The sequence below is a fragment of the Cephus cinctus genome, unplaced genomic scaffold (assembly GCF_000341935.2).
Source record: "Cephus cinctus unplaced genomic scaffold, Ccin1 Ccin1_scaffold0025, whole genome shotgun sequence".
Taxonomy (NCBI): domain Eukaryota; kingdom Metazoa; phylum Arthropoda; class Insecta; order Hymenoptera; family Cephidae; genus Cephus; species Cephus cinctus.
In genome coordinates, this window is record NW_014332773.1 from 15,999 (window position 1) to 37,477 (window position 21,479).

Sequence of the window (21,479 nt, forward strand, 5' to 3'; positions counted from 1 at the left end):
TTGAGGCCAAGTACATAAGTCACTACATGTTTGCCTATTATATGATCTAGCACTGGCCCATCATTTTAATTGTATTTTCAAAATTTCTTATAACGTTTTCAATACTCTTTTACATTACTATTGCTTCTCGTAGTTGATTATGATTTAATGGTCATTTAATAATTAATATAACTGTAGGTGATTCCTTATCGAGCACTACTTGGCGGGTCCGTGCCAGGAATTCCAAAGTACTTACTTTGCACGTGCTCATAGTATTCTAATGCTGTATGTTTGTTATTAAGCGTTTACCGTGATTATTTTTGACGAGTTATTGTTAATATGCTTTCTATAGAAAATTTGTCCTGGTTTTGTACCGAAATTTATATCAAGAAATGCACGGACCCGCCAAGTAGTACTCGATAAGGAATCACCTAAAGTTTTATTAATTATTAAATCACCATTAAATCATAATTAAATACGGGAAGCAGCAGTAACATAAAAGAGTAGCGAAAACGTTATAGGAAATGTTGAAAATATAATTAAAATGATGGGCCAGTGCTAGAATAGGAAAACATGTAGTGACTTATGTACTTGGCCTCAATAATACGATATTAATACTTTTTGTTAGAGGAATTCACAGCAATCCTGTACTTGGCGTAGTTTTTTACACGTAAGTGTTTTTTTTGGGGGATCGTATTGAACGTGGTGGCAATCAATTCAGAACCCTCAATTCCTATAGTGAATGTATCAATAACTTTTTCTCATGCATAGCGGTTAATAAGATATTTCGTTCCAAACACAGGTATAACAGTTGATTCAAGTAAAGAGTCTCTGCGAGCTGTGCCCTGTACAGCCGGTTGCCTGTACTTGGCGCGAGACTCGACCGAGTCTCTTGATCTCACGAGTTAACTGATTAACTCTAACAGTCGAACAAACTGATTAATTTGAAACAATAATGATCTTGAAATTCGATCCTGTCTGTAAAATCGGATATTTGCAAATTTGGAATTGTTTGTACGGAAATGGATCACTTATTCGAATGCTTATAAGCTGAGCATATAGACTACCAGAAATCTATATATGTTTAAGCTTCAATATTTTTCCTAAAGGGGCCAGTGCTTTTGTAAAGCTCAAAGTACTACTGCGGTCACTGGATACGATGCTGAAGTAAAAAATACAAAATTAAAAATTCCTATTTTACAAAAGCGACTATTCGAATAAAAATTTGTGGAAACTAGTTGTACATGGCATTTAGTTTAGAATAGTAAACAGCAACTTCAAAAATCTCCGAAAATATGCGAAAAAGACGATTTCATAAAAAAAAAATAATAACCATAAAATAACCTTAGACTGCCGGAAATCTATATACAGGCTAAGAAATGACACTGTAATTTCGGGCAGTCAAGCCCTTATGAAATATATTGTATACGTATGTGTTCCAAAAAGTTACAATAAAGCCGGAAAAATGTGTACAAGATTAAATTATCACGAATTACGACCCTGAAATGATTTCTTAGCTTTCTAATATAATCAGCGTAAGATTTATGTATTTTCGGAATTACCTGTAACATTTATAGAACTATATGACGCGGATAGTTAACAATGATGTACAAGAGAGTTCGGCTTCTTAGATGTTGAGCTTGCGATAGACTTGCATGAGTTTCTGGAGTATCCTTGTATCTCAAGTTGTACAAATGAAGTCGGATAGACCCTCGTCAGAAGCTATAGGTCAGTACCACGAAGCTGTTGAGCGCAGGACGTCTTCAAGTTCGCAGTTTGGATTGCGGTTGGCTGAGACTCAGGTTAGGGTTAGGTTGGTTCTTATAGCTCGACGTGGATTTCTGTTGGGGTAAAAGCTCACAGGAGTGTCCCGAGAACATTTGCGCAAAATAACTTGAAGCCACTTTCCTCGGCGAATTCGCTAGTGAAGCAAACCTGCTTTACGAGTTCGCTCGGACAATTAAGTAATTCGTTAATTAACGTCGTTAATTTAACTAAGAGGAGCAACCAAGGGCAATTCGGCTCTGAGCGTAGGCAAGCGTTACCACACAGGTTAAAGGCTCTAAATCATTTGGCCTTTACAAACAATAAGCCACAAAGATAACCTTTAACTTTTCCGATGTACAGCCTACCCTTCAGGGTGTTACTTGACACACATAAAAGCTAAATCTCTGCCATTTAACTAACTTACCTGGAATTTGTAAAATCCGTTTGAATCCCTCTCCTCCGCGTACCTACGTGTCTTATACGTCCTGAGTTACCTTGGATTCTTCTTACATATATGTTTTTCCTTCGTCATCACACAATTCTGTTGCTTTACTGAATGAAAGCATATACATATAGGTAATGTCATTCAAGAACTAATATATCATCCGAAGTTAGCGCGTACATTTTTTTCCAATGACAGAACTGAATTTTGATAGTGGATTAATTCTGACCCCTCCTACGTATATTTAACCCTTGTCCTGTATCTGTATCACACGATTATCCAAGTAGTTGGGTAGAAAGGATTTAGTGTGAAATAAATTTTTCCCAACATATTTCTATTCTAACCTCTCCATAAAAATAATATTAGCATTAATTTATGCGCCGGCAAGTTTACCGCTTGCAAGGTTTTCAGACTTTTTCTTTAAAGAGAACCTCGACGTACTTTTACAACTTGACAATCCCTTTTTCCTTCCTGAATAGCTATGTACGTGAAGTGCTTCGGTCTCGGAGGAAATTCGAAACGTCTCGTCGAGTGATGCTGCTGTTGGTCTTCCTGGGGATCGGAAGTGTTGTGGATGATGTTTACAGGGTGTTGGAGGAGTTTCACGGCTCCTCGAGTCGAGACTGAAGTGCGGAATAGGCTGATAGGTGAGTGCGTATTCATGAACGAGCAGGGAGGAAAAGAATGGAGTAGAAACCTTTAGGGATACCCTATACTGTCTCAAGCTGCAAACGTCTCGATGGATAATTTTCCAGTGTCTTACACGTCATTTTTTCTCTCTGTCGCTTTTTCCTTTCACCTTCGAGAGTGCCGTGAATTTTTGTGTATCAAGGTACAGACCACTACCACCTATATCACCGACTGGTTTCCTGTGTCTGTATCGTACAGGGTAGAAGCAGCGCCTGGATTCCAATCTCACTGGTAGCTGTCAACAACCTTGACGACAACAAACGAAGGATTCAACTACCTCGCATTTGTCTGCGATTGGTATTAACTCTTCCTTTGTTCACAAGTCTTAACTTATCAGTCGTACTTTGTTCTATTCAAATGCGTTACTCATGCCTTGTAGAATCTGTAGGAATTTAAAGTAACAATTGCTGTAGAACCACTCGGCTAGAACGTGCGTTTAATTCTTTAGAATTTTCAATGATCTTGTCTGTGTGGATCTAAATTTTCATACAGAACGAGGCTCAATTTTGAAATAGACGCGAATACTAGAGAAACCTTTACTCTCGAATTCGAGTGCAACTAGAACACATCTAACCGAAGCCACAACAAATGCTTTGAATAATGGTTTCCTGCAATTTGAAATATGAGATGCGTCTTTCTTTATCCCCATTTTTTGCTCCCTCTATCTCTACCTTTGCCTTGCAAATATTTTCTCTGAGCTTGTGTGATCAGGGAGAGATAAATAGGGAATATCTCTTTGTGGCAGGTTGTTGGGCAAATGGTTCATTCTGTCAAGTGGTGATTGTGATCTGAACATGCGACATGTGGATTTAAAGATATCTTCAAACGGAACTACGTAGTTTTACTCTCTAAAAATAGTTCATCATTTTTACTCTTACGGAAATCTGATCTTCTGTATTTCTAGAAATCAGGTACGTTCTGTTGGCATTGAGTCGTACGATTTAGGATAGAAATTGTGAAAAGCAAAAAGTAGGTATACAGGGTGTTTCTTTTATCTCTGTCACCCGAAATAACTCGGTAATTATCGATGTAACAACAAAATGTTTCAAACAAAAGTTGTACGGTGTGGAGGGGGCCACCAAATGCGACCAATGTTTTTTATTTCGTTGGAGGCGTTGACGCACAGTGAAGGTCACCTTCACTTTTTTAAATAGAATGGTACATTTTTTTTCAACCATCTTGTGGAGCACCTCAAGTCGCATAAAAAAGATTAAGGGGTCAAAGTCGTTCAAGGTCATTCAAGGTCAGTATCGATGATACAAATCTAAATATCTCGGATCGGATTGGTAGTTTTAGACATTTGGTGTTTTCAAATTTATATTTTATTTCTGCTTTTCTGGAAGAAATATTAACTGTGCTGCTTGAAGATCTAACCTTGTGGGATCGGCAAAACCTCTGGTATCAACTTGATGGTTGTCCAGCTGATTTTGCACGGATAGCTCGCAATGTTGTCGACCGAAAATTTAGTAATAAGCAGATTAGCCGAGGATCACAAATAGGCTGGCCTGCTCGATCACCGGATTTAACTCCACTCGATTTTTCTTTATGGGGGACATTGAAGGATAAAGTTTATCAAGATATGCCTACAACACCGGAGAACATGCGAGAACGCATCGTCAATGCATGTAACAGCATCACTCCAGAAAGCATTCTACGATCGAAACAGTGTCTGACTATCCGACTGCAAAAATGTTTAGAGGCTGATGGAGGTCATTTTGAACATCAGTTAAAATAAAATATAAATTTGAAAATACCAAATATTTGGTAGTGATCCGAGATATGTAGATTTGTATCATCGATACTGACCTTGAATGACCTTGAAGGACTTTGACCCCTTAATCTTTTTTATGCGGCTTGAGGTGTTCCACAAGATGGTTGAAAAAAAAATGTACCATTCTATTTAAAAAAGTGAAGGTGACCTTCACTGTGCGTCAACGCCTCCACCGAAATAAAAAAATTGGTCGCATTTGGTGGCCCCCTCCACACCGTACAACTTTTGTTTGAAACATTTTGTTGTTACATCGATAATTGCCGAGTTATTTCGGGTGGCAGAGATAACAGAAACACCCTGTATAATGTGTGCAATGCACATTTAACGTTGAAACGTGACCAAAAAAAAAGTCTAAGAACAGTATGGGCAAGTATGGGCAAAGTCTGGCCTCAATCTGACAAGAGTATGGTATCGATTTGAAAAGCCTGCGTGAAGAAATGAAAATATCAGATCTTTTGACAAGAGCATGGCAAATTCAATCAAAGTTTGTTTTAAGAAGTAGCCAATGCCATCGGCCAGTGTCTTTGACTCGACGACTGTTTCGGAAGACTTTTGATAAATTGTATTTCGATACATCTTAAGATTTCCTGGTTATAATATTTTCTAAGTTCAAGAGTTACCCATCGCAGTTTTCCGAGTTTCGGAGTTTGTCATCGTAGTTAGATGTGTCCAGGTGCTTCTCCGTCTTAGTGTTGGGAGTCTAGTTTACGTCAAGTCTGCACATATACTTTGTATGCTACGACGAGAAACTCCGAAACTTCGAAAACTACGGTACTGATAAAAGGATGGATGCAGTTGTCCATGAAATTTATTTTTATTAATCTTATATATAGTTTGTTACGATATTCTGTCATACAAGTAAAAGCTAATCAATATTTTCCATACGACCTTACACCGGCTCTTGTCTGACCCAATGTGAACTTTGAATTGGATTTACATAGTTGACCATTACTAGGGGCATGGATAATGCTATATTTTGATATTCCATCCTTAATACACAGAAGAAATTTTGAGATGGGGTCGTATTTCCACTTTGCCTCAGGTGGTTTGCTCGCTTATATTTATTGTAAGGTAGGTAAGTCGCTCATGGTCGGATGTCCCGAATCTAAATTTAGTTCCATTTGTATAGAGTTAAGGGGGTTACAGACAGTATTTATATTGGCCCGTTAAAGTAAAAATAACATCAATATTTAAAATTGATCATCAGTTGGTCACGCGGCGGTCATTCCAACACAGGTCTGAGGAAAATATATGGTGATTTGCGGCGGCTACTGTTACGCACTGAGATTACGAGCAAATTGTCTAATATTACTGGAATTTCCTCAGGACATACATTTTGTGTCCTTAAACTAATATCTTTTTTTTGGTTATATTGAAGAATTAGTCGTTTTTACGAAAAACCAATTTCCTTAACAGCTCATAATACTTCAAAATTACGATAAAGTATTGTCGTATTAAAGATTTAGAGATACTGAAAATGATTACAAAGAGTTCTTCCAAATTGGAAAGCAATCGATTATATGCCCAAACATCAGGACCTATCCCAGCAAACCACAACATTCTTTTTCAATTTAAAAAAATTCTGGTATTTTTTCCGTTTAAAGGACCAAACTAAATATTGTGGGAAAATAACTAAGATACGAGTTTTCCATATAGCTCTGCAGGACCTCGAAAATTTAAATATATTTGAGGCAGGAATTCAGATTCGCTCGCTGAAGATGTGAACGAGATGGTTCGGGGAATGTGGAAATTATACCCTTCGCAATTTTTACTTATTATTTCTACAGGGATAAGGTTATTCGAATAAGCGAAGCTGTACCTTCGCGTTATGAATGTGTAATTACGTATACGTTACAATATCTGTATCTGTTCTTTAAAATAAAGGTAAATTACATAGCTCATCGAATTTTTGAGATTTTCAATTTAGTGGTTAACCACTGCTGCTAAATTTATTTTTGACCATATCAAATTCGTATATATCTTATATTGAAATTTAGATGGGATGGATACGTTGTATCACAGTAAGAATCATTAGACTGGCTCAGGGTTAAAACAACAAAACAATATAACTCGGTGGATCGATGGTAGGTATATGCTTTTTCAGTGCACTCCCTCACAGCTTACATTCTCTCTGCTTACGTCGGGTGGTGGATACATCTGAGCATTGTCACTGGTCACGAATGCCATAGAAGGGGAACCGCCTGAGCCGTTCTGCGTACGTGATTGGTATTTCGCTTAGCTTACGTGTCTCCGCATTAAGTAAGGTATGAGAAACTCTACTGTACCTAAAATAGCGTACCTGTTTATTTAGCTGAAAACTTTAGATTTAGGGGATGTTGCTCGATGCACAAGCATACCACGAGTATCGGGTTTACGTAAGTAAACTAGCATTATCCATCTTACTCTATTTATAAACAAGAATTCTTCGAGAAATATTTTACATACAGTGACGATGAATTATTGCTTTTTGTCGTTTAAGCTCTAAAGCTGCGTGACGTTGAGCTTATCGTAGTAAAATTCCTAAGCAAACAGATTGTAGCATGTATTGATAGTGATTCAGTCGCGGTACTATTCATTACCTTATACGGGTTGCTATGCTGCTATGCTATGCTGCTCTAGACCATGTAAATTTCGTTTTGCTCTACTTTATTTACTGCGAGTCCAATTTGTTAATTTGATTAGAGCTGATACGACTTCGCGATTACATATTATTCTGCTTTGGTTTGATTGAATATATTTATGAGGTGAGCTCTTCACGGGACTTGTCTTGGAGCTCGTAATAAATGAATCTTAAACTTCTCCCTCTTTTTTTCTAGCTTACAACTTTCCTTCTCCTCCCCTCCCTCTCTCATGCATACGTACTCCTGTAAATTTCACTCTCTTAGTTTCGTGATTCATTTATTATCGGGCTTCCAGTACTGATCTGTTCTATTAATTTCGCGGTATCCGATCCTGGATTAATTATTGGGTTAAGGACCTATCTAAATATTGATTATTGTGGTATATCAATATCCTTTAATTATCGTGATTATTCATTGGAATTACTTTGACTGTTCTTGGCGAACTGGCACGTATAAAGATTTACCTAAATCGATTACAAGTTCGACTTAGTTTTGTTATACTTGAACCATGGTCCAAGTTTTTTTCTAGATTTCGAAAGAGAAAAGTTTCTTGTTCGTAGTTCTTATGCGCTTAAAGGGAGTTCAGAGTATGCAGCTGCTGTTGAAAGAATTATAATGGAAAATCCGATATACGATTCTTTTACCTTGAATAAAATATTAATTACCAGAATCATTGTTCAATCGTAGAATAACAGAGAGAACGTATTGAACGTACTCCTATGGGTTTTCACTTTCCACTGTCTTTACTGAAATATTCATTTCTAGGATACTGGCCCCATGAAAAATACTGGCAATTATTAAAGCACTTCATCGATCCGTGCTTTGGTTAAATTTCAAAGGTATAGTATTTATTCTAATTGTAAGGACACCGTGTACAAAGTGTGTACGTAATTGGCGGTATGGATGCTACGCAGAGATGAGTTACTTTACCGAAGTAAATAGGTAAAATTGTAACGTGCAATAAAAGGTCCTGTCAAGGAGACTCATTTACATTAAAAGTCATAGAAAGATTACCCTTCAAAAGCTATTTTACTTCTGGGCAGTCTATAAATGTCAGAAAATTCTAATACGAAAAAGCAGGTATAGATTTAATTGCGATTAAATAATACCCTTAGATAAATACATTATTAAGGACTCAATTAAATGACTTACATATTACAGTAACTACTTCAAATTCTTTCATCAAGTCTTTTCAATTATTCAAGCCTGTTCTCGCTTTACGAATTTACGATAAAATGTAAGTCAAGTTTTCGAGATTGGAACGCACGTCTTTTAATTAACCCCTGAACCCCATGCCAGACTGTAATTAGTAATTACAGTTAAACAGGGTAAGTGGTTCTTGGGTTCTTACACAAGGCTATACTTACCCCCAGCTGTTCAGCAGGGCAGATGTATCGGGTGGTCGTGTGTCGGTACATGTGGTAAAATTATAAAGGGCTGTAATTGTCGAGGAGGAGCAATTAGTATACGCGGCTAGGTAGTATATATATACTATCTTCAAATTCTACGGCAATTATGATTATATATATGTACATCGACTACATTGATACATCCAACGAGCAGTTTCAATAGCACTAAGAAGAACTGAAATGTGATCCCATAATCTAAAAATCAGAGTAGGATGACATTTGCCGCGTGTTCCGGGTTTATTTTTAGCTTCAGTCCTTTTGCACTCTCGTCCATTTTCGGATTTGGACTATGTTTTTTTTACCGGAGCCTTTGATCCGTATTTATGCTTTTGAGAACTTCTGTTCTACCGCGTGGGAGCAAATACCGCGACGCAAGTGTGGGATATTGGAAAACCAATATCGCTCGGTTGACAATGGGGAGTCCAAATGTCACGAGAGAAATTTTATTAACCTGATTGAGAAAGAATGCGGCGAGTACGGGTTGTACAATTAAATAAAAAGTTCGTATGTGCGTACGTTGTTTTCTATTTCTTGTTGTTTGCCGAATTAAGCGTTAGTCAGTAGCCCTTATAGTCGGTGCACTAGTTCAATGTGTTTCTTTGACAGATCTAAAACAATGTTATTCTTCTTAAAAAAGCTACACGTGGTTTTGCCCTGAAATATATTTTAATTTTATATTTTAGCATATATTTCCGTAATTTGATGGAAAACTAATTGTGGTTTATTAAGGATTGAATTGTTCGTGAACTGTAAAAAAAAACGTTGAGTTTATGAACCGTCTATAGTACAACAGCGAGAGGGGAAGGCAAACGTAATAGGACTAAGATCCATAAGAATTTGTACACCACTGTTTGTATTGTAGCTCAATTAAATATAGAAAATACGTAGTTGTTAAACAGTAACCTTAGCTCTGTTGCAACTGTAGTTACTTCTCAATAATTTTTTCATTAGACGCCTTTTTCAATGTTCATGATCCAATATCCCCGAGCTAATCAAAGCTTCATTTATCATTTCACAATTTTTAAACTTCGATCCGATGGGTGGAAATTAAATTTATAAAATTTATTCGAATTCGCTCAAACTACTCAGACGGGGTTTTTCAATTGGCCCAACTTCGGGTCAATACTGTGTACCAGGTCCCATGCTCTGCCGGTATCGGCAACGTTAACATCGAGCCAAAGTCAAAGGCTTCGTTCGTGCCAACGTACGTGAGTGTTTATAATAATGAAAAAACGGGCAAAATAGAAAAAAGATTATTTTATTATCATTTTCATACATTATCGAGTACAATCAATATGCCGAGTCCCGATGATCAACATAGAATGCATAATTTCTCTCTTGAAGCATCCCAATCATTTGTAAATCAGCGACGAGGTTAGAATAGCAGTTTTGAATTTTTCAGACAAATCATCAGTTATCGTTAATTTGTCTTTAGAATTTTTCACACCCGACACCTTTACTGACACGTCAGTGTTCAAATCTACGTTTTTCTCTTGAATGATAATTGTTTCATCTCGTAAATTGTTGGCTTCTTCGCACCACAATCCAGACATTGGATTAACGTTGGATTAACGTTGGCTCAATATACCAGCCAATCTCGGCCCGAAGTAACCAACCGTCGGCACCCAGTATTGGACATTTGCTCGCCGGTTTTACCAGCCTCGACAAACCCTACCTAGGTACTCGCTTCACTCTTAAATAGGCCAACAGTCACACTTGTGCAGATTCGTCTGTGACCTTCGCCATAGCAACACACAAAGAGACAAAGTGACAAATATTCTTCCAGAAAAATTAGAAAAGTAAATAACTATATCTACTCCTCATGTAATTACATGGTAAACCTTATAACTATTCAAATCACCACGAGCTACGATGCCCCCATTACTAAATAAACCCACCTGTCTCCGTTGATAATAATTCAATAATATTAATTAGGTCAAACAAACATATAAACTATACATAATTATATGCACACGATAAAAATGGTAGATTTTATCCGAAAAAATCGAATCAATATAATATGTAAATCGTACTAGATTGTATCATTTGTAACTACTAGTCCCACACACAAGTACGTATTTTGTCGTGAAGTACGGTTAACCCTTAATGGTCATCTGGGGTCACAGTGCCCGTATGACCGTTATGAACCACCACTGAAGTGTCACTGTTAAGGGTTAAACTCTTTATCACCGGTCACCAAGGGTACCAGTCTACTTTGATACCAGTGTACTGTACTATTCTCGCTGTAATCGTGAATTCTGTTAAATTCTATATAAACTTATACGTGACTGTTTCGAATTAAATTTTGCTTCTCTATGGTATCACATTGTTAATCGAATATGACTTATGAATTTTCAAGTGACCTAATCGAGTAAGAATGCACCACAAAATTTATGCTCGTTACCAAAAGTTTACACCATGTCAGAATTTCAATTACCTCGTAGTTTGGCGTAGCGATTATAAGAGCGAACAGAAGGTAAATTTTGCGCTTTCACCGGTTTAGCCATATACGATGCTCGTGCAAACAATTCAAACGGACAACTTGTCGAGTTGTTTTACAGTTTAGGTCTATCGGCTTGATGGCACGATAATGCTTAATATTTTGGAAAATTGTATGCGTTGAATTGACTGGTCACGTATAGCGGAGGATGAAAATGTTGAGGTATTTCTGTACGGTGTGCACAACCAGCAGCATAATGAAGGTCAGACCCAAGTTGGATGAGAATTTTATCGCGGAGCTTCGAAGATCACCGCCGCCCTGCATAGCGGCTGGCTTCTCCTCTTCTGAAAACAATGTCGACATTATATTCTCGTTAAGTTCTTTTCCTTGTCTATGATACGGAGACGGAACGTTACATTCTAGAAGATTATTTGTCGTTATGTGGGACGCGCGAACGATATGACGAAACTGCTTGGGAGAAGCTGAATTTGTAGGCTTAAGTGAGATTAGCTTTATGGGGTGTAAAAATATGGATACTCAAAAGAGAAGTAGAAGAACCGTCGCTACGTCCTGAGCATAGGCTAATACATATTTTGAAAGGTGAGTCTGAAAACAATTGGAAATTACGAAAATTATTAAATATACGTAGAAAATAATTATGAATGATCGTATAACATTGAATCGACGTGAAGCGTAATAATTTTAGTTAAAAAAAATGTTTCTTGTTTTTATAGGCTAGTATGCGATTGATGGATGGTACAATTTTTTAAGACGACATTATATAACAAATGCAACGTACACGATATTAGTACATAGAAATAATTGATGAATGAGTAGTTCGAATAGGGCTGACGCTAATTAGTCAATATAAAAAAATTGAGACTTCATAAGCGCTTGAACTACTCAGTGAATCTGATGCATTCGTCGTTGAAAAAAATTAATTTTGCACATATTGAAATTTTAACCTCGAGATACTCAACTTATGCCAATTTTACGTACTTATCGTCCTTTTGATATTTTTGTAAGTGTCTACCCGATCAGTTCAGCTGTTTGATTGGAATTTTGAGTAGATTAATATGTACCTATAAATCACCGTACACACGCGCACTATGATATTTCGCGATGGCAAATGCATCGAACACTCCCGCATATTCCATGTGTTTTGTGCAAAAACATAATCCATGAAAATGGATACTCACGTGTGGCATATAGTTAAAAGAATTAAATTATGACAATAAACATTGAAAAATTAAATTGAAAATAAGTATGAGTTATAGACAATAGTATGTTCAATATAATTACGTACGTCAGTATACGTTAATCACGTAATAATGAAAATGAGAAAATTGTGCGTAACAGGAAATATAAATAATTGCGTATAATCGGCGTTACGTGCAGATTGCACAGGCTGCCATACGACGTAACCGTAGTTATTTGAGAATACTTAAAACTTTTTTCATGCCGGAAGAGATAGAGCATGATTTCGCATTTCTCACCCTCGATAACATGAATCATCACGGAAACGGGCCTCGCGTTGCTCGGAGAACAGGTATAGTTTCCACCATGATTGGACTTCGTCTTTTCCACAAGCAAAGTGGAGCCATTCTTCGTTGCTTTCACTGTAACTCCAGATTCATCATCATAGTTTATCATGCGGCCGTGTCGGTACCAGAACACGTAGATCGGAGGTTCCGTGGCAGCCATTAGCTGACATTCTAGACGTAAACTTGAACCTTGTTTGACGTAAAGGTCGGGGGCTCCTGGGATTACCGAATACGCTTCGGTAATCTTCAAGCAAATAAACTGATGTTGGATTGGCACAGTAGGAATCTATAACACATCATGTTTGATGAGATGTTATAAATATAGATCGAAAGGGGTGTCCAACCACCAGTACTCACTATCGATATCCTAAGAACTTTAAGTTATCACGATTTACGTTCCCACAGTTAGGACATTTGAGGGAGAATTTTTTTGAATCGGTATACTGCGGATGGTGGTAAGGGGTGATTCTCGAGAATCTGCGATTTTGCTTTGGCAAAATTCGGCTTGACGACCGTTAATGTCCATTCGGATTCTAACTATAGGGGACCTATCAGGAAAATCGGGATTTTCTCTAGCGTTAAGCAGATTTTCTAATTAGGTGTTAAGATTACAGTGTACGTGTCTTGTGGAGGTCCTCGTGGAACCAGGGAGTGGCGCTGCTATAGAGAAGCCAGAAGGGGCTCGGCTGCCGCACATTCGGATTTAAATGGATTATGGGTGAGTCGAGTTTTTGGTAAGTACCGTGCAAAAAAAATCTTGTAAGCGTGGTTATCCGAGTGGGAGTGCTACGGACACGCGGATGCTTACGAGGGCTACTGAAGCTTGGGCGGAAACTCCCTGAGAGGGAAAGATTCCTCTCCAACGAGATTTTTAAGAGTGCGAACCGTGCTGTGGGGGATCCGTGACTTTCGTCAGGTATATCGGACCTGAAGAGCCAAATAAGTTCTCGAAAATGAATGAAAGTGCGTTTGCTGGATTACTTGATAGTGCTGACCCGATTTTGATAGTAAATTTCCAAAAATTTTCAAGATGCTAAAATAAAAATTTTGATTCGACTAAAACTTGGTACCTGAGAGTTTTCGGGATCGCGAAATCAAATTTTGATATCTGTTTTTCGAAATTTGAGTTCAAAAACAAAATGGAGGATTCAATGACTCTAATACAATAAAATATTTTATGACAAGAAAATGCATTTTTCCGGCTGTGAAAAAATTCCAAAGGCAAAAATTCCGAAAAATTTCATTGTCAGTGAAGGGATAATATAATAATATTATAGTATCAGGCAATACTGTTTTTAACGATAGTATAATTTATGAGTAAGTTATACTGTTATTTTTGTCGATATTGAAAAGTATGTTGACTATGGTTCCTGATTCATCATGTGAAATTTACACACGAGATAGATTGCTTTTCAGCGCGCTTCATTTTTCCAATACGTCACGCTTATCGCAGTTGCTTCTTTTGAAAATATCTTTGGCAGAGAAATATATAAGTTTACCTGACATTCATATAGGCCTGCATCTTGTTTTTTAACTTTCTTGATAAGCAGTGACCAATCAGATGAAGATGGTCTGACAACGAATCTAGCATCCGGTGAATGAGTCGTACTACCAACAGTCAACAGTTGCCTGTCTTTACGGCGTATCCAAGTAACCTGCAATATACAAAACGAATAAAATTTTTCAGTTAAGTAAATACTATATTCACATCATTTTATACACTGCAATGATCAATGATCCAAGTGGTCGAAGCCGTAATAATCAATCTATACATATACTACATACCCGATACAGATTATAGAGCAAAGCTACGTTGTCGCCTATAAAAATTTGATTCAAGTTTTCTCCGTTCTTTTCTCCCCCACGATAAAGTTATACATAATATATTCGACGTATACGTAAAATGTATTTTGAATATATTTTGCGTTTTTTTTTGCTTCTGCGGCTTTTTTTATATGTATCGCATATACAAAGAATATATTTTTTATGTATCTTTATTCTCATTCTTAATATACATTCTCCGTACATGTGACATACATGTATATTCTTTGTATTTACGATACATACGACCTTAAAAAGTTATATATACAACAAACATATTGCCTATTTTTCGAATATATAATATAACTTTTCCGTGGAGTTTAGTCGCTCAAGTACGTGACAAGTGCTCCGAATATGGCGCAAGGACGTGTCTCGCGCTGTTCAAGGCAATGGTAAATTTTACCTAGATATGGAGTTCTTTGAAAGTCGCAGTGTCTCTAAAACGATTAAAAGTTTTGAATGACGCCAGACGCGATATTCGTGCCACTGTAGAGGACACATTTAAAGTTAAAAACGCGACTATCAACATGGTGAAACTATTTTCAGGATTTCAAATAGTGCACTGTTGGTAAGACTAAATTTTTTGTATTACATCTCATCCCGCTTAGAATTCATTTAAAGTTTTGAATGACTATAGTTATCATAGACGTTTGAGGCGCCAATTAGTTCCTACCTTGTTAGTGGCAAGACAATTTTTTAAGTGCGAAATTCTATTTGGATCAGTAAAGGAAAAGTGGATATGGGTATGTCCTGAATTCCACAGTAATTCAAAGCAATAATATATTATGAATGAAATTCATTGAAATTAATAGAAATCAAGACAGAATGGATATTTTTTAATTTTCAGCCACGATATAAAATTGGTAGCGTATTTATTATTGTGCAAACTGTCGGACATTTATACATATGTACACTACGTGGATTTTATTCGCGGCTAGATATGTGCATTTATATCACTATAGTGTACCGTGGACCGTGTACACGTTATACATATTTGTCATGAGAGACCTAATATTCAAATTCTGACTAAATGAAAATCAGTATTCAGTCTATCAATTCTTGATTCTCTAGATAACGAAATACTTTAGGCCCCATATTAGTTGTTAGCTAAAATATACATTTTTTTAATCTTTCAAGAGATGCAATTACCGCTATACGATTTACCATTATAGTAATTTCTGTTAGATATAATTTTACCAAAAGCAAAATTGAACTCCACTAATTGTTTATGAAATTTATATCAGTCTGAAATAATTAAATAGTCATTTATAAATTTGGAAAAACATAATACTATACATAGTGCACCGTTCTGTAAAGATACTGCCGCTCTCAGAAACCTGATTCTTACTCATTTGCCTTCACCTACCATGGTGAGGTAATTGAGAAAAGAAGAAAAACTTTCTCTCGCAAATTTCATATCAGACCTTTAGGCCCTTGACAGCGATGTCTGGAATGGTAGGAAATTAAGTCAAGATTTTTCTGTAAATTTCTTTAAAATCTTTCATAACGACCTTTTTATTATCCCGTGACACAGCGCTCAGGAAGTCATAATTCGTTTTTCATAGGCATCCACTCTTCAAAATTAACCCCTTCAGTGTGCGTGATGTGATGGGGAAAAAAATAAAAAAATGGAAGTAAAGCCTGTTTGAGCTTAGTGACTTCAGCCGATCATCAGACGGTCTCTATTATACATTTAAGCGTATTGAATTATAATTTTTGACGGGTATAAATAATTAATGAGTCAATCATATCAAATTTTATGGTAGAATTATTATACAATTATAATAAATGTTATTTTCCTTAAGTAACTAACATAGGTGGAAAAAAGCAGTTGATATATGGATTTGTATAGTTTGCCGTTGACGATACGGTCCATAGATATGTTATTTTCATTTTTGTCTTAGACTTGCAATAAGTGACAATAGATACAACATAAATTATTTTTGTTTTCTTGGCTACTAGACAATCAAATACTAATTTATAAACCGTGGGTGTCCGATAACGCCGGTCATTTATTATCAGTACTACCCTTCCATTTTTATTCAATGTAACGTAATTGACTGGAAGTTGGTGAAGTAATCAATCGTGATTATTTATATCAAAACGTATTCAAAATCAGTAAAGGCAAAGACTAAATCAGTGTTTCATTGTCATACGTAGATATAAATGTATCATACATCCAATCTATTAATGGAATATCAAAGTAATATGGAAGTTTCTATAAGTAAAAATAGTAAAAAATTGTTCCTATGATTAAAAGTAGTAATAAAAATTGGAAAAAATATATCCCTTTGATATGTTTAGTGACATGTTAATTTACATCCATAAGGAAAAATATGTGGATAAAAATATTCGTCAAGTAATATCTTCTTGTCTCATGATTAATAATGGCATAATATGTAACAATTTATACAATCCGGTGGCAACAATTTTTTCACGAGGACATACAAATAATGAATACATAGCTAGGCCATATCAGTCCCACTGTGAGGGGTCACTACCTTACGGACCGTAACGTAATTAAGTCCCTCTGAAAGTGGAAGTGATGTCACAGCCGGACTATAACCATTAATCCGACAAGTACTTAAAGGCGGATTCACACATTTTGCCGTATCCGTACAATTCACATCCGTGTATTGGCATACAAATTTATTTTATAGATCTAACTAGAATTGTTCTCACCTTTCAGTTTCCGTTTCAGTACCTTAATCTTTGGATTAGTATGCGTGTCCAGATGTTAATCCGCGATGATATTTTCACTGGTTGGACAGTACTGAACAATGACGACATTGTGATGTCTGAACGGTGTTGGTTCTGAAATTGTGAACATTTTGCACTGATGTAGAACGGATGCGAAACGGATTGCGACGGATATGGTATTGAAATGTGAATCGACCTTTACAGTTTATGTACAGTCAATTACTGTAATCATCTGTAGTGGCTTATTAAATTTTCATATGATAGGGTTAGAACCTAAAAAACTAAAATAGTTTCGTAATGGCCAAGTTCATTGAACAGAGAAGTTGAAGAAGAGCGAAAGATACCGGACGCCTTATTCATAAAATCTTTATCCCACGAGTGAAGAAAGGAAAATAATTCTTTTCAGTGTCAAACCATTAATTAAGTTTCGCTCACAGTTCTCCTCCTTTGTAGATGACGCCGTACCCTTCTACCCCTCTTAATACTCGTCCTCTTTTACGCCTTTCGCAGAAAGTGTGAACGCGCGATACCGATAACATCGGCACGCCATTTAATTAATGTTCTCCCGCTCGAAAAGAATGGCGTCCAATCGGGTAAAATTTATCGTGCGACGCCCTACGTCGTTTTACCAAAAACCTATCTCGATTTTTTCCCCTCACTTTTACTTTGGCTTATCTGATAAGAACTACCATAGAAGCATACATCCGGTATCGAATATACGTCTTTTCCTTGTCGCAACGTCCAATCGATAATTACTCATCTCTTTCCCGAATATACATTATTTTTAAAACACATCTGCTCGTTTATATAAGCGAATTGTTTTGCAATTTTTGTATAACAATCTGCACGAAATTTCATTCTATTCGACGACACCTACGAATTTTCTTGATTCTCCTTGTTTACTTTATACTGACAGATGTCAAAATTTTCTAATTCTCCGTATTCATATGATTCTTGAAATTTCCGTATTTATTACCTTATAAGTATACGTTTTAAATATCCCGTACAAGTAAAAAAAGCAGTATGCAGAAAATTCTTTGTTAAACGTAACAATATTGCCATTTCCTGCGATTAAATACTTTTGGTTATCATTTGTTACCTTTAAGCATTTTTGACTATTTCAACTATTGATGTTGGGTCCCATCAATAAGCTGAAAAAATAGTTTTCAATCGCCCGGTACCTTCAGTTAGTATTTCTTATGACTAAACATCATCGTTTAAAATATCCTAAACTCCAGGTCATAATTCTCAATGCTCAGTTACCTTCAATCCTTGACACGAATACTCAAATAATTATAATTATTGTCCCTAGTAAAAGTACTTTCCGCAAAGGCAAATACCGAGCAATGCCGAAGGCCACACGAGAGACTACCAAAACAGTTATTAACAATACCTCTTCGAATGATATCCTTATCTATCTCAGCTATTACTTCTTGAAATATATTTACTAATTTTTTTAACTGAAATGGTGCTATAATTCACAAAATTTTATTTTAAGTTAAAAAAATTAAACTATATTATCACGACCAGCAGACACAATACCGACTCTTTGCTATTAACTGCATTTCATTGTAGATTCTGACAGTTTATCAATGTAGCAAGAAACTCTAATTACAAACGAATTCATAATTCGGAAGCGCAACTTTCTGTCTCTAGCTACACATGTATCGAAGATACTATTTACCAATGATAAATATGTCCATTCTGACGGTGGGTTATTCATGACACTTTATACGAAGATTTACGAGGAATCAATGATAAATGCAATGATAAATGCACACTGCAACGTGACGGGTTATCTGGAAAATTCGCAATAACTAATAATAACGTAAATAACTAATGATAAACTTTTCTGACTGGCCAGGAAATTTATTCGCACAGCTGCAAAATTATCGTCCTTTAAAATAACGATGAGAAGCAAATTCTGATAGTTCGTAGCTAATCGATTATTTATTAAGTTTTTACATCCAGATTTATTGGGATGCCGGACTCTAGGATTTGCTATACGTATGCTATTCTTGCCGCGTATCACGAAACATCATGGCTTACGCATAACTGCATATTAGTGACTTTGAGAAACAGTCTCCGGTAGGTCATCTTCAAGATGAGGACATTCATGAAATACACGTGGAAAAAGGACGCCAATAGGCTGCAAACACGTTATGAATAAAAGATCATTCTCAAATGACGCCAACAGTACCGTTTTGCTTGTGGTTCCAGTATTGATTGTCTTGATACTTCATAGTTCCTTGTTTTTTATTTATTTGTTTCTCTGTATACAAGCAACGTTCAATCCTTGTACCCCTCCAGATTTTATCATTTTTTCCGACCATCATCCTTCTCGATATTGCATACGTCAAGAGCCTCACATAAAAGTCTATAGCATATCCAGGATGTGCCTAATAGTATCTTAGAGAATGCCGCAAATCCCAAAATTCCTAAAAAATTCCTATCGACCTCTCACAGCAATGCCAATAAAAGAAAGGGAAATAGGACTATTAAATACCAAATATTACATAATTCTCTTAAAATTAGTCATAGCGTTAATCACGAGAATAAAACGTTAGAGATTATTACATTTAATATTGTAAGAATCTAAAACCAGTCATAGTGAATGAAATCGAAACAAACAAGTTCTCAAGTGTTATCACCCGACACGCGTCAGACACAATAAAAACGCCAGCAAACTGACATTTCAAATAACCGTGAATCCGATTAGTTCAAATGAAAATATCAAATAAAATGTCAAATCAAATCTAACGTTAACACACCGGGATTCCAAGAATCGTTATCCCCACCAAAAATAACGTATTCATCCCGAGGATATAAGCAGCGGCTTCCTCGGCAGAAATTTATTCAGTCCATTCGATTCAAAGTTCATCATACGAAAAGTGTATACCGAAAGGCTACAAGGAGCAGTGAAATTTCGAAAATTAGAATTTCTAAAAATCAATCAGGAAACCTATCCTGCTTTTCAGAGTAAACCAGTGAACAGTATCGTACTGCAAACTGTAGGAGCTCATCCTAAGCAATTTCTGATCTCAGGGACGATAGGTCTCATTTAAGCATTAGGAACTCCGCTATCCTTTGTAGAATCTCTGCAGCAAAATCATTGTGCCGGCGCCGTTAGATATCGACCCAATTACCAAATCAAACACCTTAACACTAATCGTACCATCGACGGGTCATTTGACCCTTTTAAAGCCAAAAATACGTTTATAAAAAATTGTAAAATATATAAAAAATTGTCAGTATATTTAGTGTTAAGAGTTCAGTCCCAACTGTCATTGTGATTGGCAGCTGTCTGAGCCCTCTATAGACCTCTCCAGGCCCTAGGAGTCTTTGTGGTATCTCTTAGTATCAGGAAGGACCTCCTAAAAACATCTATATCAATCTGCAATGAAGTTATTGTAATGGAACTGTCAGGAGTACAGATCCATCTCATCCCTGGAAACCCACCTGAAAAAGACTCAGCTCCCAACGTCAATGTGATTATTAGCTGTCTGATTGTGATTCAAAATTTCTCCCAAACATAATATATTCGGCGAACGGAGATCATCGTAATCACCTATGGTTCTGAGCTATTACCATTCTTATTCTCAGCTGGTCTACAATCATCGGACTCATCGCGTAATCCGCTGTATTTTTATTCTAGTTTTATCTATGTGACTGTAGTTTGTAGCTCGTAGGACAATATATCAAGATCATTTTAATTTGTAAAAACGTGTTATTTCCTATAAAGACGTCTGCTCAGTGCATAAACATCTTAAGAAGGTTTGCGATTCCAATTCCTCAAAAATGGAAAAACATCAGAATATACGTATATGTATATATTATGTATATGGTATATATTGCATGGTCATATAAATAACAATGATATTCGCCTACATAAATATATTATGTAGCCAAACCACGTTTAAACAGCAGGAGTGAATGGGACTAAACCAGTATTTTGCAGGAATTATATGCGGTTGCACTGATTGCAATGATAGCACCCCGTCAAAATGTGTGAATTTTGTTCAATGATGTTACGTCGAGTGCATCTGTACCCATTTATGTAATCCGCAGCAGGTTAATATATACTAGGATGGTGTTAATAGGTGTACAATATTATACGATGTTGCGTATGAGTAGGTCCGTAAATAACGTGCGTTGTGTTTTATATCGTTGTAATTAAAAATATATTTAATACCCGGTGTTCTGCTCTATGATATATAAATTAATAATATCTCTGCGTGTAGCAGTTTTTAATTGGATTTTGAAGGACGGACTGCATTTTTTTAGTCTGCTTATAA

General features: G+C 36.4%; 1 protein-coding gene across 8 annotated transcripts in view; it reads right to left on the reverse strand.

The window, feature by feature from the left end:
- Positions 1 to 9,965: 9,965 nt before the first annotated feature.
- LOC107267014 (neural cell adhesion molecule 2) overlaps positions 9,966 to 21,479 on the reverse strand; it is a 48,472-nt gene continuing 36,958 nt past the window's right edge. For 6 of the 8 annotated variants that reach the window (XM_015738216.2, XM_025084302.1, XM_015738197.2 and 3 more), the window contains 3 exons: positions 14,163 to 14,318; positions 12,616 to 12,949; positions 9,966 to 11,463 (listed from right to left, as the gene is read on the reverse strand). In XM_015738216.2, the coding sequence (XP_015593702.1) occupies positions 11,312 to 11,463; positions 12,616 to 12,949; positions 14,163 to 14,318 (642 nt within the window). In that variant the 3' untranslated portion in view covers positions 9,966 to 11,311. Of the gene's footprint in view, positions 11,464 to 11,535; positions 11,726 to 12,615; positions 12,950 to 14,162; positions 14,319 to 21,479 lie in introns of all 8 variants that reach the window. The other 2 variants (XR_003059494.1, XR_003059495.1) reach the window with 2 other exon arrangements.